At 43.0% G+C, this 22062-nt stretch overlaps 1 protein-coding gene across 3 annotated transcripts in view; it reads left to right on the top strand.

Moving 5' to 3' along the window:
* MTHFD1L (methylenetetrahydrofolate dehydrogenase (NADP+ dependent) 1 like) overlaps positions 1-22062 on the top strand; it is a 249628-nt gene that overhangs the window by 19577 nt on the left and 207989 nt on the right. Inside the window, exons 1-9 of one of the 3 annotated variants that reach the window (XM_056567353.1) lie at positions 204-245; positions 2093-2148; positions 3758-3842; positions 5507-5557; positions 6028-6081; positions 9605-9723; positions 9850-9950; positions 10529-10668; positions 18661-18754. In XM_056567353.1, coding sequence (XP_056423328.1) covers positions 219-245; positions 2093-2148; positions 3758-3842; positions 5507-5557; positions 6028-6081; positions 9605-9723; positions 9850-9950; positions 10529-10668; positions 18661-18754 — 727 coding nt within the window. In that variant the 5' untranslated portion in view covers positions 204-218. Of the gene's footprint in view, positions 1-113; positions 246-2092; positions 2149-3757; positions 3843-5506; positions 5558-6027; positions 6082-9604; positions 9724-9849; positions 9951-10528; positions 10669-18660; positions 18755-22062 lie in introns of those variants that run through there. The other 2 variants (XM_056567354.1, XM_056567352.1) reach the window with 2 other exon arrangements.

Here is a 22062-nt window from a genome sequence, read left to right on the forward strand (position 1 = left end):
AAAATGAAAGAAGCAATCTGATTGGTTGCTATGGGCAACTGGGCAAGTTTTCCTCTGCACAGATTTTGATAAATCTCCCCTCAGGTGAGTGCATTATTCCCTCACATCTGTTACACAGCCCACAATCGGAGGTCCCACACAAGGAAGCGCTTTTTGTATTTTTTGTATTGCCTTTTTTTGTGGCTGCATATTTGGAAAACTGTGGCATCACCTGGTCAATGGCCATTGCATGTAGTAACTACAATGTGAGCCACGTTTCTGCTTATGTAATCCTGCATGGGATCTGTTGGCAAAAAGTATTGCAAAATTTTGAGCAGTTGCTTATTTGTGACTTTTAATACCAAATTCATGGTAAAATTGTTGCTAAATTCCTCCTGCTTTTGGGTGGCCATTCAGCTTGTTTTAGCATGCGCTTGTATGTATGAGACTGAACAATATTAGAACCATCAGTCTTCACTAAGATGGATGCTGCAGCCCCTGGAGGCAGACGGAGGTGAAGCTGAGCACACGCTGCTGTAGTATGGGGCCTGTGTGATGCAATACTCTGCTCCGGTGACACCAGGGCTTTCTGCTTTCACTTTAAGCTTTCTCTCTAGCACTGAAGCAGTGAAGTATTAGTGGTTTAGTATGGTCTACAGCAGTGGTCTCCAAACTGTGGACCTCCAGATGTTGCAAAACTACAACTTCCAGCATGTCTGGACAGCCGATGGCTATCCGCGCATGCTGGGAGTTGTAGTTTTGCAACATCTGGAGGTCCACAGTTTGAAGACCACTGGTCTACAGCATACAGTACACAAACCTATTCACTTAGCTCTCCTTTTTATACAATACATTTTATAGTAAACTGACAGGTTATGTTTCTTTTATAGGTCAGTACAATTACATTGACACCCAATTTATATAGCTTTTGTTTTATTAAAAAGTTTTGATCAAAAATGCCCAGTTTTGACCCCTAAACCGATATTTTTTCAATCTATGGAGTTGTTTTTTTTGTTGTTGTCGTGATTTAGGAGTAGGTTTATTTTAATGTATATGTGCGTGTGTGTATACAGTGTGTGTATATGTGTGTATATATATATATATATATATATATATATATATATGTATATATGATAGACCTTTGCACATAACGGCAGAATAGATTGGATGTGTACTGGAAATGATCAGAAAGACACAGGGAGAGATTTATGAAAACCTGTCCAGAGGAAAAGTTGACCAGTTGCCCATAGCAACCAATCAGATTGCTGCTTTCATTTTTAGAGGCCTTTTTAAAAATGAAAGAAGTGATCTGATTGGTTTCTATGGGCAACTCAGCAACTTTTCCTCTGGACAGGTTCTGATAAATCTCCCTCCATAGTTCTTTCCAGTCTGACCACAGTGCTCTCTGCTGACACCTCTGTTTGGCTGGGTTCACACTACGGTTTGTCATTACGGTTCCCGTATACGGCTGGGAGGAGGGGTGGGCGGGGCTTAATCGTGGCGCCCGCACTCAGCCGTATTCGGGAACCGTAGTTAATGTATGTCTATGAGCCGACCAGAGTGAACCGCAGCGTCCAGTCGGCTGCTTTTTCGTCCGTATGTGGTTTCCCGACCGCAGGCAAAAACGTGGTCGACCACGTTTTTGCCTGCGGTCGGGAAACCGCATACGGACGAAAAAGCAGCCGACCGGAGGCTGCGGTTCACTCTGGTCGGCTCATAGACAAACCTGAACTACAGTTCCCTCTATGGCTGAGTGCGGGCGCCGCGATTAAGCCCCGCCCACCCCTCCTCCCAGCCGTATACGGGAACCGTAATGACAAACCATAGTGTGAACCCAGCCTTTGTCATGAAACTGTCCGGACCAAGAACGGTTTGCTATGGGGATTTGCTAATGTTCTGGACAGTTGCTGACACGGACAGGGGTGGCAGCAGAGAGCACTGTGGTCAGACCTAAAAGAGCTACACCACTTCCTCTGGAGCATACAGCAGCTGATAAGTACTGGAAGGCTTCAAATTTTTTAAATAGAAATAATTTACAAATCTATAACTTTCTGGCACCAGTTGATTTAAAAAAAACATTGCATTTTTTTCCTCCCGGAGTACCTCTTTAAAGACAAGAGAAGGTGTGAAGCCCCAACACTTCCCGGAGCATGAGACTCTCAGGGCAGAGTGGGTATTTTTCAGTCGGCATTTTTCTTATACAATGTAACTATACTCCCCAGCCTTGGCTATTTCTATGATATTCCTTTGGGTTCTCCCCAGTAAGTGGTGCCCACACTCTTGTTTTAAGGGGGGGGGGGGGGGGGGTGGTAATGTTTAATGTAGTCACTTCTCCGAGGGATTCCACAGGAGGATTGAACAGGACGGCGCTTACTGTCTGCAGCAGATTGAGACCCAATTCTTGAGCGGGCTGCTGTAAGCAGAATCTGCACCGAATAATTTTCTTGTGGAAATTCCATAGTGTGAAGGAGCTCTTAGTGAGTGTACTCAAATTTATAGGTCTTGTACCAAATTGGTGTTTGTTCACATACTGTGGGAGATTTATCAAGGCAGCAAAAAGGGCAGACCCCACAAAAAGTTGCAGTTTTTGTGACTAATTGTTGGGTCTCTCTGTGCTTGCCAAATGGGTGGGGGTGAGCCATTGTGCAAAGAGGACATGGCCTCTCCTTGCTATTATATACTATAATTTTATGCTTAGAGCTGACTTAGGGCTAGTTCACACTGCGGACATTTAGCTGTCAGAATTTTGTGTGCAGCAGATGCCGCCAGAATCTTTGGCAGTAGGACCACTTGGGCGTGTGCTGTTTCATAGACAACATTGCACTCCAGCAGATGTCCATTCCGCCAGCTGAATTCCGCTGCAGCGATTCCCCAGAGTGCACAGAGCAGCAGAATCCCATTGATTTTAATGGGATTCTGCTGCAAGTGCAATCTGCCATTGGAATGTCTGCAGTGTGAGGGGGCCCTAAAATATCTGTGGCTGTGGCACAGGCTGCCCTAGATGTGCCTCATTTAATCTGGTTTGGATGAGAGGAGTGGCATGTTACATGAGGCATATGGATACGCTGGTCTTGGTACATTCCACCCACTTTTTTTTTTTTTTTTATGGAAGTGGCCGATTAAACATTGTAATTCTCATCAAAATGACCCTCTATAACCCACTATCTGTGCCCCAATATTTCTTAGCATATGCTCTTGGCTAATGATGGATATCAGCATACAGGATGCCTTTTCTCGACTGCACATTCTAATGTGCGTGTTTGTGTGTGTGCTATATAAAATGCAAATCATTGCTTAGTGATTGAATTATTAGGAACTTGCTGTGACGATCCTCTCCTTACTCTGATGCCAGTACTATGGGTATATTATGTGGTCAGGGCCATATTTACAACTCACCTCCTCAGTATTAGCCTCTGGACCACCGTAATAATAAGTATTGGCAAATCAATAAAACTATAAATTATATAATAAAACAATAAATGATAATTTATCAGTTGTGATGCCAGTAATTATGGGTGGCACGATTGATAAATAGGAATGCTGCAATACATACAGCCAGGTATGGTGGTCGGTGGTGTGGTCAGTGGTTTGGCCATGTGCTCTATCCCTAAACCCTGACCCCTGATGTGTCCTTTTGGCTTCTGCTTCATGTCATCTCCAGCATGGGTCACTAAATTTACAAGGTACACGAGTTCAAGTGTCAATCCTGTTACCCCTTCAACCATCTATTCAGTTCTGTTACTTGTGCCATTTTCTTCTTCATTTTTTTTTTTTGCAGGAATATAATTCAACGATCAAAAGAAACACTCAGGAACTTGCAAATAGAAAACGCTGCATTCAAGCCAGTTCTGGCGATAATTCAAGTAAGTAGAGCATATGATTTGCTGCACCGCTTTCCAGATGGTTTTAATTTGAATAAACTATGAAGATGTGATTTTACTAATAAAAATGCCTGCACCTTGTATGTGGGGAACAATGGATCTGCCAATAAATCACATGGGGTCATTGAGGAGTAGGTCAAAGCTGTGCTGGAGAGCTACACTAAGCTGCTAGTTGGCTGGATGAAGGATGATTGAAATTCTGATTTGGGGAAGCAGAGGGAATTTGTGTTAGGAGTTTAGGGCGCAAAGAACTGCTGGGAAAACAAGTGCACACATCCTCCTGTTTTTTGGTATAAGCCATGCATACCTGAGAAAATAAGCTTTCCTCATACACCGCATACAAATGCATCACAACTTGGTGTATTTGAAGCAAATTTTCACCAAAAACCTGTGGAAATCTGTGCGGTGGAATTTTCTTGCTTAATTTATGGCATAGCCTCTTCACTAGCCGCTTCATATAAACAGTGAGTGGGACAAATTAATATTCAGATAACTGTCAATCACTGACTAGGACCACCCACTTGACTACTTAGCCCGGGATAAGCAAAGATTTACAGTAATAAGTTGCTAGTTCTAGAATTTTTCCAACAAAGCTAAATAATAATCTACTTGGCTCCTCCTTCTCTATAACATGCTCCCTGCAGATTGGACTGCATTTTCAATATGACAGGTTCCTTTTAACTGAAGTAGACAAAAAAGTGTAAATCCGCTCTATCCACAGCTATAGATTTATGATCTAGGTTTCTTCATGTATTTCAGTAGAGACACAATATATGTTTACTGGTTAGCAAGGTGAAACGGCACAGTAAATCTACTCCATACTGTTGATTCCTATACTTTTGCATTTTGATTCTTAAAGGGTAATTCCCAACATCGAAATCTATGCATGGACCCCCCCTTAAATCCGCTTGTTATCCCCTACCCTCATCTAATCTGCAGGGATCAATCCATTGAGGCCCCATCAATACAGAGATCAGTTGTCCCCCGAATTGATGGCATGACATCATTGGCAAATCGGCAATGGTGAGAAGCCCCATAGAGAATGAATGTAGCACTGGGCTTGCTGCTGCTCCATTAAAGGGGTTATCCAGGAAAAACCTTTTTTTTTAAATTTTTTTTAAAATATATATCAACTGGCTCCAGAAAGTTAAACAGATTTGTAAATTACTTCTATTAAAAAATATTAATCCTTTCAGTACTAATGAGCTTCTGAAGTTAAGGTTGTTCTTTTCTGTCTAAGTGCTCTCTGATGACACGTGTCTCGGGAAATGCCCAGTTTAGAAGCAAATCCCCATAGCAAACTTCTTCTAAACTGGGCGGTTCCCGAGACACGTGTCATCAGAGAGCACTTAGACAGAAAAGAACAACTTTAACTTCAGAAGCTCATAAGTACTGAAAGGATTAAACATTTTTAATAGAAATAATTTACAAATCTGTTTAACTTTCTGGAGCCAGTTGATATATAAAAAAAAAAAAAAAAAAAACAGTTTTTTCCTGCATAACCCCTTTAATTCTGGAGAAACTGAACTCCCATTCTCAGGATATTTGATAGTCCCACCAGTGGTTGGACCCCCCTAACAGCTTGTTATCCCCTATCCTTTTTGTTTGACTATGAGATAAATTGTGTATCTTCCTGTTGTTTACAGACAAGCACAGATGATGTAACATTGGAGACAACCAGACACTTTGCACAGGAGGTGAGTTTATTTTTCATACCATGTAGATTTATAATAGTAACCTGCAATACTTTGTTGTTTATTGAGGATACCACATCTTCCGCACAGCTACCAAGGTGTGAATACATCTATAGACCCCATTCTGTGGCCTGAATTACTGTTATATGACCTGTCTCTAAGTGCCCTGCTGATCAGTGAGGGCGGGGTTCCCTTTAAGGGGAATGAGACTACTGTACCAGACACAACTAAATATATGGCAGAGTCTGGGCAGATAATGAGGGTGACTGTTTGCTGTGTCACTGGCGCCCCATCGTTCAGCTCATTGGGGCGGGGATCCCAGTTGTTTGACAATTACCAATTGGATATTGGCAGGTAGGCCATTATTATTACAGCCCAGAAAAAAATACTTCAATTATTTATAGACCATGTGGCTTAAATGTGTGATTCACATCTTTTATTACTATTGTTGGCATGTCTGTCTATTTTTACAGCTTGGCGTGGATGTCCATCACATACGTCTGCCGAAGGAAAGCAGTGATGAAGAGGTCAGTGATAAAGCGACAAGTGTTAGGCCAAAGAATAGATCATTTTAGTCTTGTATGTGTTGATAGTTTTGGAGTATTAGGTTATCTGGTGCTAGAATCCTTCCAAAACTGACTATTGTTACAGATTATAGCCTTTGTTCTGTTTAATACTCGGTATTGAAAGTTTTCTTTTTCTGCTATGTCACGAGGAGCTTGACTCTCTGTCAGAACTTTGCTTACTTTAGGACATGTTTTCTGTAGCTCATAGCCAAACAGTGCATTCATTCATTACACACGAGAAGGGTCGGCTAACCTTTAGTCTTAAAAGGGAAACGCAATAGTCTGTGTGGCAGCTGCTGTGCAAGTATCCATATCTTGTGTTCAGTTGACAATATATATATCTATGTGTGTGTAAAAATAAATAAATTAAATAAAGAAATAAATTGTATTTTTATTATATTTCACATATTAACTTGTTAAGGATGCAGGGCGTACATCAACGTGGGGTCACGCACTGACCTAGCAATGTCCGGGACCCGTGGCTAATACCGCACATCACAGATCGTGGTGATGTCTGGTATTGACCCCTCAGCGGGGTTAATCACCGCATCTAAAATGTAAAAAAAAAACATCCCGGCAGCTCAGCGGAGCTGATCGGGTCCGCCGCGGTGTCCCGATTAGCTGAGGACACATGAGGAGGGGCCCTACCTTCCTCCTCGGCGTTCGATCGGCGATCTACTGCTCCATGCCGGAGATCCAGGCTGTAGCAGCAGAGCTAAAAAAAGATTTAACCCCTTCCCTAATAAAAGTTTGAATCACCCCCCCCCCCCCATCTTTTCCCATTGAAAAAAACAAATAAATATAAAAACTAAATTAAACATACACATGTGGTATCGCCGCATGCGTAAATGTCCGTAATATAAAAATATAATGTTAATTAAGTCGCACAGTCAATGGCGTACTCTTAAAAAAAAATTCCAAAGTCCAAAATTGTGTATTTTTTGGTCACTTTATACCATAAAAAATGTATAAAAAGCAATCAAAAAGTCCAATAAAAAAAAAAAGGTAAAAAACTTCGAATCACGACGCAAAAAAGATAAGGTGTAATTTTTACCAAAAAGTGTACTGCATAGAAATGGAAGCCCCCAAGAATAACAAAAGTGTTTGTTTTTGTTTTGTTTCACCGTAGATTTTTTGGTAAAATGACTGATGTCATTACAAAGTACGATTGGTGGCACAAAAAACAATCCATCATATGGGTCTGTAAGGTGCAAATTTGAAAGGGTTATGATTTTTAAAAGGTGAGGAGGAAAAAATCACACACTTAATTTTTTGAATTTTTTGCAAATGTATTAAAAGGAGAAACTACAACTTTGCATGGACAAAAGTATTCAGACCCTTCTCTGTAACATTGATGTGTTTATGCACCTTGATTGGAGTTCCCTTTGTTCATTTCAGTTGATTTGACAGGATTTGGAAAGACACAGCCCCATCTATGTAAGGTCCCACAGCCAACAGTGCATATCAGAGCAAATACCAATCTTTGAGGAGGAAACAACTGTCTGTAGAGCTTAGAAACAGGATTGTGTGGAGGCACAGATCTGGAGTAGGGTACAAAAAAAATGCCACAATGAATGTTCCCAAGAGAACATTGGCCTCCATAATTAAGTTGTAGAGGTTTGGCACACGCCCCCTCCCATAGACATAAATGGAGGGGTCGTGGCGTGACCTCACGTCCCCAGTCCTGGAAACCCGGAGGTTTCCGAAACTGGAGAAGCAGCCCCGTATAGAATGCGGGTGCTGCAGGGAGATTGCGGGGGTCCCAGCAGCCGAACCCCTGCGATCAGACATCTTATCCCCTATCCTTTTGGATAGGGGATAAGATGTTTTTTCCTGGAATACCCCTTAAAAGGGGTTCTCCACTGGAAAACATTTTTTTTTTTCTTTTATCAACTGGTGCCAGAAAGTTAAAAGGATTTGTAATTTACTTCTATTAAAAAGTCTTACTTATGAGCTGCTGTTATGAACCCTAGAAAGTTCTTTTATTTTTGAATTTCCTTTCTGCCTGACCACAGTGCTCTCTTCTGACACCTCTGTCCATTATAGGAACTGTCTAGAGCAGGAGAGGTTTTCTATGGGGATTTACTCCTACTCTGGACAGTTCCTAAAATGGACAGAGCTGTCAGGCAGAACGGAAATTAAAAAAGAAAAGAACTTCCTGTGGATCATAACAGCAGCTAAGTACTGGAAGGATTAAGATTTTTTAATAGAAGTAATTTACAAATCTGTTTAACTTTCTGGCACAAGTTGATTAAATGTTTTTTTTTCCCAGTGGAGTACCCCTTTAATTCTTAGTCATGTCTGGAGGAAACCAGACACTGCTCATCACATGCCCAATACTATCCGTACAGTGATGCATGGTGCAGGAAGCATCATGCTATCGTGCTGTGCAGGTGTCATTCAGTGGCTGGGACAGGGAGAGTGGTCAAGGTTGAGGAAGGGCTGAATGAAGCAAAGTACAGTGATATTCTTGATGAAATCCAGAGTGGTTCAGACCTCAGACTGGACCGAAGATTCACCTTCCAACAAGACAATGACCCTTAGCACATAACAGAGACAACACAGAAGTGGCTTAGGGACCACTCTGTAAATGTCTATGCATGGATCAGCCAGAGCGCTGACCTGAAAATGGCTGTTCACAGATTATCCCCATCCTACCTGACAGAGCTTGAGAGGATCTCAAGAGGAGAAATGCAAAAAGTCCTCAAATTTAGGTGTACAAACCTTGTAACATCATCTCCAAAAAGACTAGATTATGTAGTTGCTGCTAAAGGTGCTTTAACTTACTACCGAGTTAAGGGTCTGAATACTTATAGATATGCAATAGTTTAGTTTTTCCTTTTCAATATATTATGAAAGATTTCCAACATTCTAATGCTGATTTAAGATATTGTTATACCCTATATTATCTAGAAAATACAGATATTTTCACACCACTACCAGTAAATGAAACAGTGTTTACTACATAAAGCAAGCGTCTTTAAAAGGAAACATTTTAACTGGTTCACCAAGACATTCTCAAGCCTCAAAGGGGTACTCAGCTCCTGGACATCTTATCCCCTATCCAAAGGATAGGGCCGTTGGGACCCCTGCGATCTCCAGACCGCCACCCCGATGTTTTGAACGTTCATGCTACGTCCCGTTGATTCATGTCTATGGAAGGGGGCGTGAAGGCTGTGGTTGCTCGTTATGCCCCCTCCCATAGACCTGAATGGAGGCAGTGTGGCGTGGTGTGGCTTCACTACCACAGCCGCCCGAAACCAGAGTTCTGAACATGCCTCAACTCACACACCTACTATTCATGAGGGGTGTTGCTGCACCAAAATCCACAAGTACCACAACAATTCTTAGATTCTGTTTTGTTAATTCTGATTCGGGAATTACTTTCTTACAGTAACCTTAATTCTTCCCCATTCGTGAGTCTACTCTTTGAAAAAACAAAATGTTGTTTATTTTTTAATGTTAATTTATCTTATTTGTCTAGATTATTGATGAAATCCGAAAACTTAATGAAGACCCAAAAGTACATGGCCTGGTCCTCCATTTAGCTGAACCCAACATCAATGTGCTTGGCGCAGTGCAGCCGGACAAAGATGTGGATGGGTAACACATGCCCTCTTGTAAAATTTTCTCATTTATGTGCAACCCTCTTTTGCATGATAACCATTATTTTGTTAAATGAATAAACCGTATTAATCTAATATATTTTTATTTTTTATTTCTCTTTAGTGTTACAGATGTCAACTTGGGAAAGACAATCCGTAGCAATGCTCAAGATGGCTTTGTCTCACCCACTGCCATTGGCATTATGGAACTGATAGAACAAATGGGTAAGGGATTTTTTTTTTTTTTCCATAATATGTGGCACATAAGACTGGATGACAATGCTGGATGACAATACAATAGCAATTGAAAAGGGTTGTTCACATACAGTAGATGTGTTGCAGTGTTTGCTAAGGGGATTAGTGCACAATCGTCAATGGCCCTCATTTACTAAGCTCTTTCCAACAGTTTTTTAACGTTTTGTTTTTTTCGCATGCGATTAGTGACATTATTAGACATTATGCGCTGGAAAAATCAGCGAAGCCAACCAAAATCTAATTAAATCCCATAAAAGGGGATGTCAACAAATTTGGATAAGAAACCTAAATATTTATTAAGGTTTCCTACAAAAAAAAAAGAGAATTCTGTTGGGAAATTTGCTGACCATAAATTAGATGGTCTTTAGTAACAGCTGGAGCCACCCTGGACGGGAAACACATCTGAGATACCAGAGGTCTTGGTGGTCCTCAGCTGGAGCTCTGTTTATACAATATGCGTTATTTCCTTGAGTAGACTCTTTTATCACAGATCCCTAGTTTAACTGTATGTCTAGATTCATCAAACCACTCTGTCTTTTATATTGTAGTTCCGAACTCCTTAGAGGGGAAGAAAGTGTTAATAGTGGGCGCAGATGGTTCGCTGGAGGCTCCGCTGCAATGTCTGCTCCAGAAGAAAGGTGCAGTGTCCTTGGTCAGCTCCTGGCAGTCACAGCAGCTGCAGAGCAAGGTACAGACACACCGAACAGCTGCGCCTGGCTCTGTTTATTTACCATTCCATGTTATGTAAAACTCTTCTACATGGTGTTTGCTTTTATATGTGCAGTATACCGCTGTTTTAGACATTTGGCCTTGCTGTGGTTATGTAATATAAAATACACACATGATGTAAACTTCTTTATCTTGCTCTTCCCAACCTCTTGATAAGGTTTAGTTTTTTTGAGCTATTGCTTTTCTACTTTTCAGAACTTTGGTTTACCGTGCATTTTGTTGGCATGTCTTGGCAACCAGAAACCTTATAATATATTTACAGTTTTTTTTTCCTCCTGGCCCAGGAAAACTCAGAACATTTCTTACATGCAATGTAGTATTGGTTGTGATATTGGCATGTTTCATAGCCTGCAGAGCTTAAAGTGCCTCTTTAAGCCATGCACCCCTACCTTTAAAGGGGAACTCCGCTGCTCAGCGCTTGGAACAAACTGTTCCGAACGCTGGAGCCAACACTGGGAGCTTGTGATGTCATAGCCCCGCCCCCTCATGACGTCACACCCACCCCCTCAATACAAGTCTATAGGAGGGGGCGTGACAGCCATCACGCCCCCTCCCATAGACTTGCAGTGAGGGGCTGGGATGTGGCATCATGAGGGGGAGGGGCTATGATATCACAAACTCCCGGCTCCAGCGTTCGGAACAGTTTGCTCCAAACGCTGAGCAGCAGAGTACCCCTTTAAATCTAATACTGAGATATGCAGATCGTTTGGTGGACAATATAGTTTTTGAAGACACTATGCAGCATGGATCCTATTCAGATGTTACAGAGCACTACCATGGTCAGGTGGCTGTGGATAGATGCCAAGGGTTGCTCTCTATTTTGTATAGCTTTCTGCGGTGGGCCTATGGGTGGGGACCAGAGGCGTAGCTTGTAGCTTCTAATCCCCAATTACATTTTTTTAATTTTTAAATATATGATGTTTTTTTTGACGCACTATAATATGAATTTTTGCATAGTTCATTACTGCACATTATCAACTGTCTTATATATACCCTCACAGGGGCCATACATACACATATATATATATATATATATATATATATATATATATATATATAAATATATTCTTATTTTATTGTTTATATATAATCTCTCCACAGTAATGATGTATATTGATCTTTATTCTAATCACTTTGATGGTTTGTATTTGTGGGTTTACATATGTTTCTATGAGCGGTGTTTTTATTTATTTCTTTTTTCACGGGACTAATATTATATTTACTACCATTATCCTATTTGGTAAGTATATACTTTCATCGATTTTGCACTATTATCACGTTTGTTTTTTTGCACCTTGAGCACCTTCCACCGATTTTTTCACTTACTGGTGATGCTTTCTCTTTCCTTTTTCTTATTACTATTAATTTATTATCTATTTACTTGTTATCACTATTTTTTTATTTACATCGTTTGGTTACATTAGTCATGTGACTACTATCATGTGACCGCATTAGCTATCGACATTATAGTGATCTCTTCCCTGGTAGTATGGCTGGCGCCGACAACGATCACGTGAGTTGTGCACATCACGTGATCGGCTGACTCATTTGTCGTCGAGCTGTAGTGGGATCTCATGGGTATGATGCGCCATGGGACGCTGTGGTGCATCGGTCATGTGATCTCGATGACGTGTGGGTCAGGTGATCGGGAGCCAGACCGGATGTGGCGCTGGAGGAAGTGACGTCACCCGCCGAGACAGCGGGCACCAGCGCCACATGCGGTATCTGTCCTATCACTTAGGCTGTCGGAACTGATGCGCATCTACAAGTAGGTGATTTTGTAATACACCCATCACCATTGGCTGTAATAGCTGCCCCTCAACCTTACCCTAACCAATTATGTTTGGAGGACCACTATAAATAGGGACGCTCTTTAGCACTAGACACGCCCCCTGACGAAGCCCATACGTGAAACGCGCGTTGGGGTACAGGTAGTGATCTTCCCTATTGGTGTATGGCAGGTATTTGTTACTTTATGCTGTCTTTCATGCTCTCCTCTTTGTTGTTATATAATGCTGCTGACTGACCTCTGAACAGGGCTAGGTGCTATACAATTAGTTACTTGCACTTTACTCATAGCCCCTTTGAGGACATATACCAGCCTTATACACTCATTATATGTATGTTTTATTATTTATTTCTACTATTTATGGGCATGTTGCAATTTGACATCTGTGGACTGTATCCCTACCGTCCGTACTGTCTACCATTGTGGATTCAGTATCACTACCTTTTTTCTGTAGCTTTCATCTGTATAGTACCCTGTATTTTATGTATGATTTTATAATGCACTTGAATAAAGTTTATTCACTATTTTTGTATCCAAATCAGTATACTGGTATCTTCTTTTTTTGGTGTAGTTAGGCTATGATAGGATCCAGTTTACGCAATTGCCTGTTAGCCAATTGTGTTTGTTCAGTGACAGTCTAATCCCCAATGCAAAATCTCCAACAGGGCCCCATATGCCGATTTAAATTCTGGTCTCTTATTGGGGCAAATGTGTTTTGGTGCCCCCTTATGCACCAGAGTCCCAGTGCGACTGCTACCTCTATAGCTACGCCCCTATTGGGGACCTGTTAGGGGATTGGGGTCCAATTTGTTTTGGCTGTAATGACCTATATGCAATTCTCTATTTTGTAGTGCTATAAATTTTGCATTACATAAGGAGTTTTATGTTTTATAAAATGTTGATAAGCCATCGTTTTTAAGACAATCATGTGGTATGCAGTGGTAGAATACCACATTATAGTAGCCCCCAATGTGGTCCTTTTACTATTTGAGGGCTGCACATAACATAAGGGGAATTTTTCAAGTATTTTACACATCTTTTGGTGGGGGAACACACACACTTGGCGCATCAATGGTTTTCAAAATTTTTGTACGGAAGTGATTTTTGCCAAACCTACTTACTTGAAGAATTTTGGTCTTCAACTTCGCAGTGGTTGTGAATTTATCATGTGCGACTTTACTCCAAATGTCACAGATTTTGTCAGAAAGGGCTCCAAGTGTCGCAACCCAATACCAGCAATCTTTACACTTTTAAAACTTGCTTAGGCTGGGTTCACATCACGTTTTAGGCAATACGGGACTGCATAGGGCTGGGGGAGCTTCCGTATCCCTGCCGTATGCGGCCCGTATGTAATGTATTTCAATGAGCCGACCGGAGTGAGACGTGACTCCGGTCAGCTCACTTTTGCCCCGTATGCGGTTTTCCCAACGGACCTAAAAGTTTTTTTTTTTTTTTTTTCTTCAAAGAATGGGCATCAATGACAGATCTTAGACCCTTATCACGGACAGATCTTAGACCCTTCTTATTTTTTCCTAAATAGTTCCATACCTCTTCATTAATAGATTGAATTCATTGACGGGGTCAAATTTGTTAAGAAGTGCCAAATCTGTAGATACCGTATATTCCGGCGTATAAGACGACTTTTTAACCCCGACTTTTTTTCGGAAAAGTCAGGGGTCGTCATGTATGCCGGGTATTGGGGTCTGGGATAGAAAAACGTATGACTATCTGCTCTGGCCGGCCCCCACACACGGGAGCCGGCCAGAGCAGATAAAAACTAATTACTGATACTAAAAACCAGGGTGTCTCCAGCTGTTGTGAAACTACAACTCCCAGCATGCCTTTGCCGGTCTGGGCATGCTGGTAGTTGTCGTTACACAACAGCTGGAGGCACCCTGGCTGTTAGTATCACGGGAGCAGATAATCATAGCTTTTCCTATGCTGGACATCCCTGTCTCCCAAAAGATCTTTTCAGGACATAGGGGTGTCTGCCGGTCACTCACCATTCCCCGACCGGTGCGCGTCCTCCTACGGTCCTCCTCTGCTTCTCCGCCTCTATGGTTGTACGCACGGGACGTCAGTTGCATCCTCCTGCGACCATAGAGACGCAGGAGGACACATGCCGGCCGGGGCCTGGTGAGTGACCGGCGGCGCGTCATCTTCTTCAGTGATCCAGTCACCGCTCCTACAGGCCCGGGACTGCTGCTATGGTCCATAGCAGTAGATGGTGACCCCGGGCCGGAGGAGCGGTAATCAGAACACTGTGGGGGCAGTACAGACATACAGCCTCCAGCCATACATTGTATATGACTGGAGGCTATATGTCTGTGAGGGGGGGGGGAGCTGCCTACTAATGTGGGGGAGCTGCCTGCTAATGTGGGGGAGCTGCCTACTAATGTGGGATAACTCCCGACCTAATGTGGGGGAAGCTGCCTACTATTGTGGGGGAACTGCTGACCTAATGTGGGGGGAGCTGCTTACTATTGTGGGGGAACTGCTGACCTAATGTGGGGGGAACTGCTTACTATTGTGGGGGAACTGTTGACCTAATGTGGGGGGAACTGCTGACCTAATGTGGGGGGAGCTGCCTACTATTGTGGGAGAACTGCTGACCTAATGTGGGGGAACTGCCGACCTAATGTGGGGGAACTGCAACCTAATGTGGGGGAACTGCAACCTAATGTGAGGGAACTGCCAACCTAATGTGGGGGAACTGCCTACCTAATGTGGGGGAACATGCTGCCTACCTAATGTGCGGGGAACTACAAGGTACTGTACATCGCGGTAGAAGGGGTAGTCTTATACGGCGAGTATATCCCAAACTCTATATTTTAACTGTAAAAGTTGGGGGTCGTCTTATACGCCAAGTCGTCTTATACGCCGGAATATACGGTATTTATAAAAATTCTGTTTTAAGAAGTTAATTTCTTATCTGCTCTATTTACTATGTGATCTGAACCGATCTGTTGCTATCATCCATGAGAAGATTTTTTTTTTTTTCATATAATTTGTTCTATTAATGAATTTATTAATCCAGTTGTAAAAAAAAAAATTAGGATTTGTAAATTTGTTGCTGGCTTCGGCATTGCTTTGTGTATGGGACACAGTGACCTTTACTGCCAGTAAACAAGATTTCCCACCATATTGGAAAGACCTTCTGTAGTGATCCTTTCCCCAGCAACAAATCTCTAAATTCAGACATGATGTGTGGCAGGGACTTATGGCACAAACTTTCATATATATCGCATTAACTGCGATCAGGCAGCGCAAAATGCTTAAGCTGCTGCCGGATAGCAGCTTAATGTTCCCCGTGTGGTGCGGTAAGTATTACTTACCCCTCCACGATGCTCCGGGGTGCCCTCCGGGTCCAGCGCTGGTCTTCCGGTGTCTTCTCGGCCCTCTCCGATGATGTCAATACGCTGCTGCGCACGTCATCCAATAGGAATGGCGTATTCAGCGGCGTAATGACGTCGCTACGCAGGCCCAGTAAGGCCTTGCGGAAGACAGCGGAGGACCGGAGAAGACCAGGAGAGGACCGGAGAAGACCAGGAGAGCCCAGCGGAGGCCCGGGGTCACCATCGCGAGTGGCAGGGACAGGTGAGTATACAAACGATGGCTTGTTTGGAACGAATTACCATCGTATGTTGAGGGACCACTGTGTGTGTGTGTGTATATGTATATATATATATATATATATATATATATATATATATATATATATCTATCTATCTCTATCTGAACAGACTGATGGGTTATTTAGTTGTTTTCAATATGTATTGTATCTAATATGATGGTGAGATCTGAAAAGCTGGTGTTACATCCTGAGAGAAGTGTTTGCTGGATGACTTTCCCTCCTTCATCTCATTATGACACAGTTTTATATTCGAGGCTGTGCTTGCATGTAGCTAGGTTATTATGCTATTAAAAAAAAAAATCTTTGTTTTATTAGTCACTTCTGGAGTGAACGGACTCTTTGTATCACTTTTCCACCCAAACTGCGGCTCTCTACCTGTTGTAAAACGACATTACCTATCTTTCCCTTAGGCTGCTTTCACACTATGAGCATTCATCCGTTATTAAACATCCGTTTTCTGTGTGAAAACGGATGTATAATAACGGATGAAATAACGCGTGCTAACGGATGAATACATATTTATCCGTTAAGACCCGTTATAATGTTCCTCATGTATGGCCACCTCTTCCTACAGACTCCTACAGCCGGGACTACTACTCCCATCATGGAACAGACTTGTTTCCATGATGGGAGTAGTAATTCCCTGGCTTTGGGAGTCTGCAGACAGCTGGGGAGGCTACATTAGGGTTTGTACTACTACTACCCCCATCATGGAACAGAGTCTGTTCCATGGTGGGGATTGTAGTACAGGGGCTGTGGGACCAATCGCACTGGGTTTCACTTCTGAGACCCGATGCAATCAGAATTTATTAAGCAGGGGAGCGGGCGGCAAGCTCCGCAACCCTGCGATGTTTCAGTGTGTTTTTAACTTTCATTTTTGAAAGGTCCGTACCGAGGAGCCACTCAGGGCTTTCAGCAGGAGATTTAAAAATGAACATTGGGAGTAGCAGGGGGGCCATATCTATATTAAAAGCGCTTTGGGGGGCAAGATATATAGCGCTGCAGGGGGGGACAGACATTTAGCCTATATATCTAGCCCCCCCAGCGCAAGTATAATGTATCCCCCCCCCCGCCGGCACAAGTATAATGTATCCCCCCGCCGGCGCAAGTATAATGTATCCCCTCGCCGGCGCAAGTATAATGTATCCCCCCGCCGACGCATGTATAATGTATCCCCTCGCCGACGCATGTATACATGTCACCGCTACGCTATGAATGAAAAGCATTCTAGCAGCAGCCGGCGGCCCGATGCTGCTGATAGAAATACTTTTCATTCATAACACAGCGCCGGCATATGTATATAGAAGCGCTGTGTGGGGGGCAGATAACGCTATATGTCTGCACTCCCCAGCGCTTCTATATACATATACCCCTGCAGCGCTATGAATGAAAAGTATTTCTATTAGCAGCGTATAGTGCCATCAGATGTCTCCTGACAGCGGGGGATACATTATACTTGCGCCGGCGGGCGATACATTATACTTACGCCGGCGGGGGATACATTATACTTGCGCCGGCGGGGGATACATTATACTTGCGCTGGCGGGGGATGCATTATACTTGCGCTGAGGGGCTAGATATATAGGCTATATGTCTGCCCCCCCCCCTGCAGCGCTATATATCTTGCCCCCCAAAGCGCTTTTAATATAGATATGGCCCCCCTGCTACTCCCAATGTTCATTTTTAAATCTCCCGCTGAGAGCCCTGAATGGCTCCTTGGTACTGACCATTCAGAGCTCCCCGCTGGGGATTCAAAAATGAAAGTTAAAGCACACTGATACATGGCAGGGTTGCGGAGCTTGCTGCCCGATCCTCTGCTTAATAACTTCTGATCGCATCGGGTATCAGAAGTGAAACCCAGTGCGATCAATCCCTCAGCCCCTGTACCACAACCCCCATCATGGAATAGACTCCATTCCATGATGGGGGTAGTAGTACAAACACTAATGTAGCCCCCGCAGCCGGGAAACTACTACTCCCATCATGGAAACAAGTCTGTTCCATGATGGGAGTAGTAGTAGTGCCTCATCACTGCAGGAGTCAGCTGATGCCACCTCTTCTGAGCATGCTCAGAAGTAATAACGGATATTGTAAACCAGGTGCAAACGGATGACATAAAGGCTCATCCGTCAGCCATAGACTTCAGTGTTAAAAATAACGGCTGTTAATTTACCCGTTTCTTGTGACGGAAGAAACATTAGTGCATGTCCCGTTATTTGTCCCATCACAACTAACGGCCATTATTCATGACGGGCTATAACGGTTCATAACAGGTAACAAAAAAATATCATAGACTTGAATTGCATTGTTTAACGGCCGTTTAACAAGGGTTTTCTGACGGACGTTTGTAATGGATGAATTTTTATAGTGTGAAAGCAGCCTTACAGGCAGTGACTATCGGGTCACAATGGGCGTTGTAGTTTTGCAACAGCTGGAGGGACACAAATTGGGCAAACACTACTCCATATAGACAACTGTACAAACTAACTTACCATGAAATCTCTTTATTTTTTTGTCTTCCCTTTTAGCTTAGCGATGCTGAACTAGTTGTTATTGGAAGTGCTAAACCTCAGGAGATTCCGGTTAGCTGGATAAAGCCAGGAACCTTGGTTGTCTTCTCAGGTAGGTGGTGGTACAAATGTATGTCCATTTATGAGGTGGTTTCATCTGATAGATATTGCATTAACAATATACAGCAATTTCCATCAATACTTCTGTGTAGGGATTTCCCATTACCATTTTTTTAGACAGAGTACCGATAAGTACTTGCCAATACCAATTATCAATTTTTAACGTCATGTGACGGCAGAGGTGGCTCTAGACTTTGTAAAGCCTTAGGCGAAAGATGAATAAGAGAACCTCACTGACACTCATAATTAAGATATGCCCTTAGTAGTTAGGTTGGTAATACCCCCTATTTGGTAGAAGCCCCCAGTAGTTTGGTAGGGAATCCCCCCCCCCCCATTAGGTAGAAGCCTCCAGTAGGTTGGTAAGGAATCTTTTTTTAGAGCCCACTCCCCCAGTTATTAGGTAGTTGAGTAGGTAGGAAGCCTCCTATTAAGTAGATTTCCCCAATAAGTCTCCTCAAAAGAAAATAATAAAAATCCCACTCTCCTTCTCTCCGCTTCTTCCAGACTTATTACGTTTTTGGCAGTAAGGAATAACACTGTTGTCAACCTGGTGTGAATGATGCCAGGGACAATAGATTGCATCCATGTGCTTAGCAAAAAGTGATAAAGTAACCTTTGTTTAGTGCTCCACTCTTGAGGTGGCTATAAACCTGTCCAAAATGTAACGGTTTGGCTTCAGAGAGAGTCGTTGCATCCATTATAAAAACATAAAATCTGACATTAATCCCCACCTGCTCAAATGTGATTTTGGGTTGTCAGTCTTATCTGTTCAGCTTCTCTGTTTAACAACTACAGTCAAGAATCTTTGATTTGGTGATAAATTATGATATATATAAATTCACTCCGCTTCAGAAGGAAGAATGCTTTTTCATTCTAGACAAATCAGTCTTCTCCAAAGGTAAGAGTCACCAAGCTAAAGAGAGGATTTCCATATTACACACTTAAAGAGGTACTCCATGGAACTAAAGCCATAGCCCATCCTTCCGCTCTCATAAACCTATTTAATTGTCTAAATTTCATTCATTAGCTATCTAGAACAGTTTCTTATCTTTCAGTTGTCACTGACATGCATGAAGTAATGGAATGACAGAATCCAGCCATCCACTCTGTCTCTGTCCAAATCCCTCACTGAAAGCAGCCCCCATCCTTCTAAGGCTGGGTTCACACCACGTTTTCTTAAATACGGTTCCCGTATACAGTTTGGAGGAGGGGGGCGGGGCTTAATCGCGGCGCCCGCACTCAGCCGTATAGGGGAACCGTATTTAATGCAAGTCTATGAGCCGACCGGAGTGAACCGCAGCCTCCGGTCGGCTTCGTTTTCGGCCGTATGCGGTTTCCCGACCGCAGGCAAAAACGTGGTCGACCACGTTTTTGCCTGCGGTCGGGAAACCGCATACTGCCGAAAACGAAGCCGACCGGAGGCTGCGGTTCACTCCGGTCGGCTCATAGACTTGCATTAAATACGGTTCCCCTATACGGCTGAGTGCGGGCGCCGCGATTAAGCCCCGCCCCCTCCTCCAAACCGTATACGGGAACCGTATTTAAGAAAACGTGGTGTGAACCCAGCCTTAGAGACACAGACCCCTTTGTTTCTGCCCTGCACTAATGACTCATTCTCCCCTTAGTGTTGAGAGCTGGAGGTGTGTGACGCCTGTCAGTCAGACATTTAACTCCTCTGTGTTGCTCAGAGCAGGAGGGTTGGGGCTTTTTTCAGAAAGTGAGCTAGACGACAGAGAAGAGCTGCAATGATTCCTGGGAAATGTATCTATGAGGCAAGGATGGCAAAGAATGTCAAGCAGCCGGAGAAGACCACAGGGGTCATGCATATCAGGCAGGATCATATACAGAGAACGCATCCAGATAGTGTCTCTTTGGAGCTCTTTTTTCACATGTATACTTCCCTGGAGTACCCCTTTAATATTCAACAAGCAGATTGAGTGCCTGCGCGCAAACTTACAGTCTGAGGAATGGGGTTAAGACAAAAGGCAGAATGTGTTTTTTGAATGCGTTTTTTATTTATATAGTGGTCCAGCCATGTTTTTTAAATAGAGCAGATCACATAAAGGTGGGGGACCAACTAATCTCTAAGTGGGAGATTTATAAAAACCTGTCCAGAGGAAAAGTTGCTGAGTTGCCCATTGCAACCAATCAGATCACTTCTTAACTTTTTCAGAGGCCTTTTCAAAGCCTATGGCAACTCAGCAACTTTTCCTTTGGACAGGATTTGATACATCTCCCCCTAAATGTTTAAAGTACACTGAGGGTAGGGATACACTGCCAGATAATAGCTGAGGGACATATTGATAGTACGGTAGGCCAATTAATGAATGTTATACACATGCTTAAAGGGGTACTCCACCCCTAGACATCTTATCCCCTACCCAAAGGATAGGGGATAAGATGTCTGATCGTGGGGGTCCCGCCGCTGGGGACCCCCGCAATATAGCATGCGGCACCCACCTGTTTCTGCTCCGGAAGCGCTATTGCGGGGGTTCCCAGCGGCGGGACCACCGCGATCAGACATCTTAACCCCTATCCTTTGCATAGGGGATAAGATGTCTAGGGGTGGAGTACCCCTTTTAAAGACCTGTTTCTTTGGGGCATGTTTAAAACTGTGGAGGATGTTGAGTATATGTCTGAGGGTTTGGGCTATCACATTCCAGATAACTGGTGCAGCACAAGCAAAGTCTTGGAGACGGGAGTGAGAGATTTGGATTATAGAAGATATTCGTTTTAGATCATTAGCTGAGTGGAGAACATGTAGTATGGTAGACAAAGATGAGGGAGGAGATGTAGGAAGGTGCAGCATTATGGGGAGCTCTGTGGGTGAGAGTGAGGATTTTGTACTGTATTCTGGATTGAATAAGTAATCAGTGTAGAGACAGGCTACTGCAATTGAAATAGAACTGAAAACTATACAATTTTAATATATAACACTAATTCTCAGGAACATCCATTCCCTCACTTTCTATTTTCTTACCACTAGATGGTGTCAGAATCCCATTTGCTTTGTTAGGTTGCAGGAACAATTTGAAATCCTTGTTGGCTCTAGATTTACATGTTTGGTTACTACATTCAGTTTCTCATTGATCTCTTTGTACACCTTTTAACCTCTTAAAGGAGTACTCTGGAGCAAAATATTTATTGCACATTGTAAAGCTAGCCCAAAGTTATATAATATCCTAAATTACCTCTGTTGCGCTAACTGCACACTTATACAACTTTTCGGAAAACCGGAAGTGCAGCCAGTATCTCACAATTATGAATTTCGTTCCCCTGTATTCAGCCTGCCGCGGCCAT

The sequence above is a fragment of the Hyla sarda genome, chromosome 3, assembly GCF_029499605.1.
Source record: "Hyla sarda isolate aHylSar1 chromosome 3, aHylSar1.hap1, whole genome shotgun sequence".
Lineage (NCBI taxonomy): Eukaryota > Metazoa > Chordata > Amphibia > Anura > Hylidae > Hyla > Hyla sarda.